Source organism: Rhinopithecus bieti, unplaced genomic scaffold, assembly GCF_001698545.2.
Source record: "Rhinopithecus bieti isolate Rb0 unplaced genomic scaffold, ASM169854v2 scaffold_49470, whole genome shotgun sequence".
Lineage (NCBI taxonomy): Eukaryota > Metazoa > Chordata > Mammalia > Primates > Cercopithecidae > Rhinopithecus > Rhinopithecus bieti.
In genome coordinates, this window is record NW_016819447.1 from 52,105 (window position 1) to 62,041 (window position 9,937).

General features: G+C 43.7%; 1 protein-coding gene across 1 annotated transcript in view; it reads right to left on the bottom strand.

Annotated features, from left to right (window-relative positions):
- TRMT2B (tRNA methyltransferase 2B) overlaps positions 1–9,937 on the bottom strand; it is a 40,691-nt gene that overhangs the window by 24,437 nt on the left and 6,317 nt on the right. The window contains 5 exon segments of the mRNA XM_017858976.1: positions 1,211–1,281; positions 2,598–2,697; positions 3,523–3,657; positions 7,212–7,266; positions 7,937–8,207. Of these exon segments, the coding sequence (XP_017714465.1) occupies positions 1,211–1,281; positions 2,598–2,697; positions 3,523–3,657; positions 7,212–7,266; positions 7,937–8,184 (609 nt within the window). The 5' untranslated portion in view covers positions 8,185–8,207.

The following is a 9,937-nucleotide window of genomic DNA, read 5'->3' on the forward strand; positions in this document are numbered from 1 at the left end:
AAAAAAAAAAAAAAAAAAAAAAAAAAAAAAAAAATTGTTACCCACGGGAAGGAGGGAACTGGGTAGAGGGGTCAGAGGTAAAAGCTAGACCTCTCTGAATATACCTTTATTTTGTAGACTTGAGTTTGGAACCATGTAAATATTTTTTTAAAGTATAAAACAAAATTTAAATGTAAAAAAATCTGTAAAATTTGAAAGCAAAATGGAAAAAAAAGAACCTGTGTATCAAGTATCCAGTTAGTGGCTTAACTACAAAGAGTGGAATCATTTCAAGGGACACAGTAATTTGACATAAAGAACTAGAAAGAAGCCAGGAGTGGTGGCTCACACCTGTAATCCCAGCACTTTGGGAGGCCGAGGCAGGTGGATCACTTGAGGTCAGGAGTTCAAGACCAGACTGGCCAACATGGCGAAAACCCATCTCTACTAAAAATACAAAAATTAGCTGGGTGTGGTGGCATGGGCCTGTAGTCCCAGCTACTTGGGAGGCTGAGGCATGAGAATTGCTTGAACCCAGGAGGTGGAGGTTCCAGTGAGCCGAGATCATGCCTCTGCACTCCAGCCTGGGCGACAGAATGAGACTGTCTCAAAAGAAAAAAAAAAAAAGGTGTCTCAGAGGTCAGGCACGGTAGCTCACGCCTATAATCCCAGTACACTCTGGGATACAGAAGGTGGCAGAATTGCTTGAGGCCAGGAGTTCGAGACCAGCCTGCACAACATGGCAAGACCTCATCTAAGAACGAAAGAAAGAACAAACAAAAGAACGAACGAAAGAATGAAAAAACGAAAGAAAGAAAGAAGTAAAGAAATGTCTCAGAGGCCAAGCTCATGATGTACTATCTTATCACCACTTCACCTCATATTCCTCAATTCTGTTCTGCTGAAAACACTAGCCTTCCAAATACTTCAGACACCTGACACTTGCTATAGTGCCCTCATCAGCACTTCTTCCTAATACATCCCTACTATGAAAATGTCCTTGGATGCCTGACATTTACAATAATGGACACAGTTCTCTCTTCCCCTCTCCACTCTCCCTGAAATGAAAACCTAGCAATGTTCTCTCCATAGTTACAAGGTATGCTTTCAGTACAGAGCCCCTCCTTCCCTCTAGCACTAGAATTGGCTCTATTATCAAAATGTCAGGGATGTTGCTGTTGCAGACCACAATGTCCCAGGTCATCCTCAACCAGCTCTTGTTCCATTTTACCTGTGCCACTTGACTGTGTTTCTCAGGGATGTTTTTCAGATTATTAGACTGCACGCAGACAATGTTCCCATCTATGGAAAAAAAAAGAATTTACATGGTTTTATTCTTAAAGATTATTTAAAAGAAAATGCCTGGCAACTCAAATTTCCATCGTCAAAGTGGCATATGTAGATATGAAAAAGCAAATACAATCTCATTGCCACTTTTCAGAGAAAACCTAATTATTTCCTGGTGTAGCCATTAAGCAGCTAATTCTTTATGAAGCTACTCCTCAATATTTTCTCTCATGCCACACATGCGCTATATGACAACGTCTGTTTTCTGTTCAGATTTTAAGAGGGAAATAAAATATAATGGGTTTCATTTTTCTATTACTGAATAATAGAACACTGACATCACATAGTCATTTAATTCAGCACACAGGATGGAAAAAAGCCAAGTCCATGCCCTAACGAACAATAGTGTAAGACATACGGATATTAAACAGTGTGACTAACATCAAATGATGGTATTTCAAGTGGATTTATTGAAAATGGGCAAACAGAAAACTCGGGAATGGGCCAAGCACAGTGGCTCATGCCTGTAATCCTAGCACTTGGGGAGGTTGAGGCAGGTGGATCACCTGAGGTCAGGAGTTCGAGACCAGCCTGGCCAACATAGCGAAACTAAACCGTCTCTACTAAAAATACAAAAATTAGCTGGGTGTGGTGGTGCATGCCTGTAATCCCAGCTACTCGGAGGCTGAGACAGGAGAATCACTTGAACCTGGGAGGCGGAGGTTGCAGTGAGCCGAGATCACGCCACTGCCCTCCAGCCTGGGTGACAGTGTGAGACTCCATCTCAAAAAAACAAAAAAAAAGAAAAGAAAAGAAAAAAAAAGAAAGCTCAGGAATAGAATCTGGGAATGGATAACTGAAATTAAGTCTCAGAAATATGCCACTGTGATTCCCCTCACTGATACACAGCTCCCCTACCAATTCTTTTAAGGTAGATTTACCACAGAAATAATTTTCAGAGATATGGGGATGTGAAATAGGAAGACAACTCTAACAAAGAGATTGCTCCCACTGCAGAAAGCAGCATAAAATGATGATGACAACAATGATGATGAGACAGCAGCAGCAACAATGCCAGCATTTACTAAGTGTTTACTAGGTATCAGGCATATGGCTTTTAGAGGAAGAAAGGGCAAGGGTTGCGTTTTCTATCACTGTGTTACAATGACTACCCATTAGAAGTATCCACAATCAACCTCGTGATCACGTTCTGCATCAGACTTCCAATTTAATCTTCTTCTTTAAGGCCACCATATCTTCAACTTCTACTGACACTTCTCTGCGCCCTTTCATTCCTCTTCAGTCTTTGGTTTGTACAACCTTCAACTGACCTCTCCAAGTTCCCAGGTAGTACCCCACAGTCTTTGGGTTGCCATCTGGACCTCGGTTCACAGAGAAGGTGGACTTATTTCGGTAACCATTGATGACAGGCTGGAGAGGAGGGTGACAAGAGGTCAAATGAAACCAAGGAAGATAACAATAAAGGGAAAGCAGGAATGTTCTCTGGATGAGGACAAATAAAGTTTGCTTGGAAGGTACGGTATATGTGAAAGTCTGTGGTTAAGAAGATCAAGACAGTCAAGAAGCGGAGTTCCAATCTTGCCAAAAAGCGGGAGTCAACAAACTACTTATGTCAAGAGCCAAAGAGTAAATAATCTAGGCTTTGCAGGCCATATGGTACCTGTTGCAACTACTCAACTCTGCCATCGCAGTGCAAAAGCAGCCATAGACAATACATAAACAAGTGAACTTGGCTATGTTCCAATAAAACTTTATTTACAAAATCAGGCAGCAAGACAAAATTGGCCTAAGAGCTGTAGTCTGCTAACCCCTGCCATAAATGAAACTCCACTCCTCTGAGGGCACATTAGAAAGGTTTCCAATGTTACATGGGCAAATTGCGTGGGGGTGGCAGGGAGAAAGGTTTCCAGTTTGGAACCTTTCTAGGGAGGTAATAGTGGAGTGGTTGATACAATGGGCTCTCTATCAGATAGACCTGAGCGTGAATCTCAGCTCTGGCCCTTTCTAGATGTGTGTCCTGGGCAAATTACTCAATCTCTCTGGGCCTCAAGGTCTTCATCTATAAAATGGTAGTATCTATCCCTCCAGGTTATTATAAACAGTAAAATGTGACAGTGATACATGATAATCATTTAGCATAGGGCCTGGTCCCCAGCAAGTACCCAGTAAATATTAGCTGATGTTATTAGCATTAAGGGGATTTAATAGATAAGGAATAGGGAGGTGGGGGCTTACAGAGGGTATAATAGGATGGAGAAGACAAGGGAGGCTCTCAGATTTGGGCGTAGCCATTGTCACATTGACTCCATTGAGCATTTGGATGTAAGACTCTAGTCTTCGTAAAATTTTCTTCTGAGCTTCAAATTTCACCTGCAAAAGAATATAAGCAATGAAACGAAATACTGGCTGGGCGTGGTGGCTCACGCCTGTAATCCCAGCACTTTGGGAGGCTGAGGCGGGTGGATCACCTGAGGTTAGGAGTTCGAGACCAGCCTGACCAACATAGAGAAACCCCGTCTCTACTAAAAATATAAAAATTAGAGGGGCATGGTGGCGCATGCCTGTAATCCCAGCTACTCGGGAGGCTGAGGCAGGAGATTCACTTGAACCCGGGAGGCAGAGGTTGTGGTGAGCCGAGATCGCACCATTGCACTGCTCCAGCCTGGCCAACAAGAGCGAAACTCTGTCTCAAAAAAAAAAAAAAAAGAAAGAAATGAAATACTTTTGTGGCTTCACCGCAAAGAATGGAAAACAAACAGTACAAAAGAAGAGTGTTCCACAAATTCTTGACTCATGGTCTCAACAGATGAGGAATCCAGAATGAAGGAACAAAACAGACCTAAAAGGTAATGAGGAAAGGTCAAGAATGAGCTCTTGTGTAAGCTCATCATTTTATCTGCCCTTTCAGACTGAACACTCAAGGTATATGTCAGTTCTGTCCAGTAGAGCTTTCTACAATGGAAATGTTCTGTTTGCACTGTGTTCTACGTATACAGTAGCCACTAGCCATATGTGGTTACTGAACACTTGAAATGTGGTCAGTAGGAATGAAGAACTAAATTTTTTTTTAATTTTTTTTTTTTTAGAGAGAGGGTCTCACTCCCATCACCCAATCTGGAGTGCAGTAATGAGATCTTGGCTCACTGCAGCCTTGATTTCCCAAGCTCAGGTGATCCTCCCACTTCAGCCTCCCAAGTAGCTGAGACTACAGGCACACGCCACCATACCAAATTTTTTGTATTTTTAGTAGAGATGGGGTTTCGTTATGTTACCCAGGCTGGTCTCAAACTCCTGGGCTTAAGTGATCTGCCTGCCTCAGCCTCCCAAAGTGCTAGGATTACAGGGGTGAGCCACCATGCCCAGCCTAATTTTTTTTTTCTTTTCTTTTTTTTTTTGTGAGATGGAGTCTCACTCTGTCGCCCAGGCTGGAGTGCAGTGGTGTGATCTCCGCTCACCTGCAACCTCTGCCTCCCGGGTTCAAGTGATTCTCCTGCCTCAGCCCCCTGCGTAGCTGGGATTACAGGAGCGTGCCACCACGCCTGGCTAATTTTTCTTGTATTTTTAGTAGAGATGGGTTTCACCGTGTTAGCCAGGATGGTCTCAGATCTCCTGACCTGTTGATCTGCCCGCCTCAGCCTTCCAAAGTGCTGGGATTACAGGCGTGAGCCACCGCACCTGGACCTAAATTTTTTATCTTAATTTTAATTAAGAGTCAGCACTGCTATAACATGACATAAGTGTTCCTATACCACACTATGCAAAATCACTCACAAAAAGATCTCAAGGCTCATGGGAAAACAGGATTAGGCATGCAACATTCCAAAACTTTAAGGAATTCTGTGGTAAATCTACCTTAAAAGAATTGGTAGGGGAGCTGTGTATCAGTGAGGGGAATCACAGTGGCATATTTCTGAGACTTAATTTCAGTTATCCATTCCTTCCCAGATCCCTTTCCCTGAGCGTTCTTTATTTTCTCTTTTTTTTTTTTTTTTTTTTTTTTTTGAGATTGATGTCTCCACCCAGGCTAGGGCATGGCGTGATCCAGTACACCCACAGAAAGAGATTAAGAACCTAATAAAAACAGCCAACATCTGTTTTGTACATGGTAATAGTTTAAGAATATGACATAGGGTAAGCCTAGGCACGTGGCTCATGGCCTAATAATCCCTACATTGGGAGTCCTGAAGCAGGTGGCATCGGCTTGCATCCAGGAGTTTCGAGACAAGGGGGCACTGTGCAACATGGCAAGAACTCTGTCTCTACAAAAATAAAAAAATAACAGGCATGGTGGTACACGCTATACGTCGCAGCTAGCTTAACGTACGGCTGAGGTGAGAAGGATCCCTGAAGCCGCTGGAGTGCAGGTTGCAGTGGTCTGTAATCACACTCTGCATTCAGCCAGGGCGAGCAGAAGTGAGCACTAATCTCAAAAAAAGAAAAAGAAGAAAGAAGAAAAGAAAGAACATGAATGCTTATCATAGGATAGACACCTTGTAGCCCTGACAATGGGCCAATTTGGCTTATGGAAGTTGGGTATCAGAAGACCGCAGCTTGGGCAGCGGGCCAGGACTCACACTGTAATCCCAGCCTGGGGGGAGGCTGAGGGCCAGACAGATCACGGCCTGAGGTCGGAAGTTCAATGACCATCTGACGTGCGAAGTTCGGCAGCGTGGAGCGTGGGCGAAGAGATCAGATGGAAGGGAGGCGAAAAGAACTACTGAAATAAAATATAAAATTAGCTGGGCATGGGGCATGTGGGCCTGTAGTGCCCAGCTACTGGGGAGCTGATGCAGGAGAATCACCTGTGAACCCGGGAGGGCAGAGGTTGGCAGGAGCTGAGATAACCGCTACTGTACTCGCAGCCTGGGCACAGAAGCCAGACTCTAACTCAAAAAAAAAAAAAAAAAAAGAAATTGCAACTTGGAGTTATCATGAAGTCATAAAAAGAGGGCTATGTGAGTCACATGGAAAGTTCTAACACCAGATGTGGATGGGTATGGCTTATAACAAACACACTGGGGGAACTGAGGGAGCTGGTAGATGTTTGAGGTATGTGCATGCATTCATTTTATATGTTCTTAAATAGCTCGGTTCAGCTGAGTATGGTCTCCTTTCATCTAGCGTTTCTTATGGACAAAATTACTTCTAAGTAAACATAAAATTTGCATTATACTCAAATTTTCCCTAATATGTCAATTAGTTAGAATAAATTTCTCTTTTCTAAATAAGCAGTAGAGCTTATTTAGAATTAAGCAGTAGAACTGACTGTATTCAAATTTAAATTGCCACATATGGCTATCGGCTACCATGTTGGAAAGCATAGCTACATGTGAAACAGCAAGAGCACTACTACTCACATACACAGAGCTATAAGTATAACAAAAACGCAAGCAAGAGAGGAAACACACATTTGGATCTATGGGTCTAGAGTGAGGAAGATATAATTGGCCTAAAGTTCCAATTTTGGAGTCAATAGCATAATGAGTTTAAGGAGCTGCTTGGGCTTCTGCATAGAACTGCCCAGTCAAGGCCTGGCGTGGCGGCTCACGCCTGTAATCCCAGCACTTTGGGAGGCTGAGGCAGGCAGATCACCTGAGGTCAGGAATTCAAGACCAGCCTGGCCAACATGGTGAAACCCCATCTCTACTAAAAATACAGAAATTAGCTGGGCATGGTGGTGCATGCTTGTAATCTCAGCTACTCAGAAGGCCGAGGCAGGAGAATTGCTCGAACCCGGGGGGGTAGAGGTTGTAGTGAGCCGAGATTGCACCACTGAACTCCAGCCTGGGCCACAGCACGAGCCTCCATCTCAAAAAAACTTAAAATTAAAAATTAATAAATAAATAACTGCCCAGTCAAGCCTCCTACGAGTCTAGCACCATTCTCCTGGAAAGGAGGGGTAAAGACTTAGGCTGGTCACCTACCTTGAGCTGTTCTTCATAGCTCAACCTCCAGAGTGGTGTAACAACATCAGCCAGCCTGGAATAAAATAATTCAGGCAATTCTCTAATTATATAAATATGTACTGAGCACCTACTATTCATAAGTACTTTCAGAAGACCTAACTCTCATGCCCTCTAGGGAGATGGAGTCTGGGAGAACAGCCCATTTTGATGTTGTCTACTTAACAAAGCAGAACAGATGGAGCAAACCTAATAAAAGAAAAATCCAGATTTATCAGGAGGTAATTAATCATATTACAAAAGGCTTCACTGTTGGGTTTCTTTAAATAGCTTATCTTCCTAATGCTTTTAAAATATAATTTGATTTAGAAAATACATGTGTTGCATAAATGAGGTATATTTGTGCTTATATGGCTGCAATGGGACTACTCATCTCTAATCCATCTAATATCATTCCGGGTTCCTGGTTTTCAGCAAACCTGTCCTGGACTTACTAAAGACAAGGTCCCAGATTAGTATCTTCTTTCTGATAAAAACACACTCAAAGACAAAGAGAACGGTTTCTGCAACCCCAAAACATTTCCACCAATATTCTTCAGACGTCCTCAAATTTGCCCTGGGTATCCTACCTCAGGTGGCCCCACAAATCCTTGTAATGCTACATTAGTTACATTACGAATACAGAATTTCAGTAGATGCACAGATTGAGACTTGCTAAGGAGAGAGGACATCAGCCTGGCCTTTACCTTTCCTGCCAGGAATCATCTAGTGATCCAAGATGACTTGGTTTCTTCTGACTTTTTTGTCCTTTCTGACACTTCGTGGCTATCACATGGGTGAAATCTCCCTTACATACTGTGCCCAGAAAGAGCTGTGACCATCCTGGTGGATTTCTGGCATACCAGGGAAGCAGTCCTGATTTGGAGAAGAGATCCACCATGGAGATGAAGTATCTGAGGCTGTGCATTGGGACTCTTCTCTTAAGGCCTGCCATCCAAAGAACACACTGAAATCTACCTGCATGAAAGGTACACATACAGAGGTTGGGAAATGGAAGCACAACTACCAAACCCATTCATCCATTTATAAACCCTTATGGAACTCAAGCGCCTAGCAGAATGCTGGCACACAGCAGACAGTAAAAGCAAGCCTGTTGAGCAGAACTGAATTACTGCATGCAAGGTATGTTTTGGTTCCCAAAATAAAGAGATAGGGGAAAACAGTCTGTCCTCCAGGAAAGAGTTCAAATCTCTGGATATATTTCTATGACAAATCTCTTTCCCTATTCCAACTTCCTAACCAACAGCCAATCAAGCAGCTAATATTTAGTAAGTGCTTACTATGTGCAAGACATCATGCCACACTAGACAGCAGAGGGGTTACAAAGGTTACAATCTAATTAACGAGATTAAATGCTGACACAGGAAAAGACATTAGGAAATAACACAGTATGCTTGGTTCCTGATGAGTGCTCAGAAAAGGCTTCCCAAAGCAGGGAGGCATGGTGCCGAGTCTTTTTTTTTTTTTTTTGTTAAGACAGTCTCATTCTGTTTCCCAGGCTGGGGTGCAGTGGCATGATCATGGCTCACTGCAGCCTTGACTTTCTAGGTGCAAGCAATCCTTCCACCTGAGCCACGAGTAGCTGAGACTACAGGTGTGCACTATCACACCATTCTTTTAATTTATAGTAGAGACAGCCAGGAGCAGTGGCTCATGCCTGTAATCCCAGCAGTTAGGGCGGCCGAGGCAGGTGGATCACCTGAGGTCAGAAGTTCGAGACCAGCCTGGCCAACATGGCAAAACCCTGTCTCCACTAAAAATACAAAATTAGCTGGGTGTGGTCGTGCATGCCTGCGATCCCAGCTACTTGGGAGGCTGAGGCAGAAGAACTGCCTGAACCTGGGGGCAGAGGATGCAGTGAGCCGAGATTACACCATTGCACTCCAGCTGGGCAACCAAAGCAGAAACTCTGTCTCAAAAAAAATAAATAAATAAGGCTGGGCACAGTGACTCACTCCTGTAATCCCAACACTTTGGGAGGCCAGGGCAGGCAGATCACTAGTTCAGGAGTTCGAGACCATCCTGGCCCACATGGTAAAACCCCGCCTCCACTAAAATACAAAATTAGCTGGGTGTGGTCGTGCATGCCTGCGATCCCAGCTACTTGGGAGGCTGAGGCAGGAGAATCACTTGAACCCGGGAGGCAGAGGTTGCAGTGAGCCAAAATCATGCCACTGCACTCAAGCCTGGGCGTCAGGGTGAAACTCCATCTCAAATAACAAACAAACAAACAAACAAACAAACAAACATAGTAGAGACAAGGTCTTGCTATGTTGCCCAGACTGGCCTCAAACTCCTGGGCTTAAGTGATCCTCCCACCTAGGCCTCCCAAAGTGCTGGGATTGCAGGTGTGAGCTGCCACGTCCAGCCAGAAACTGAGTCTTAAAGGATGGCAGAGAGATGAATTACATGTTTGAAGGACAGCAGGGAGACCAGTCTGACTAAAATAGTAGTTCATTTTAAGGAATAGAGGCAACAGGCTGAAAAGTTAAGTCAAAGTGAGATCTGAAAGAATGTTCATGCCTGAATAAAACATGGACTTTATTGTGAAGGTAACAGTGAGATGATGCAGGCCTTGTGTAGAGAATTAAAGATGAAATAAGGAGACTAATAAAAAGCAAGTTCGGCCGGGTGCAGTAGCTCACTCCTGTAATCCCAACATTTTGGGAGGCCGAGACGGGCGGATC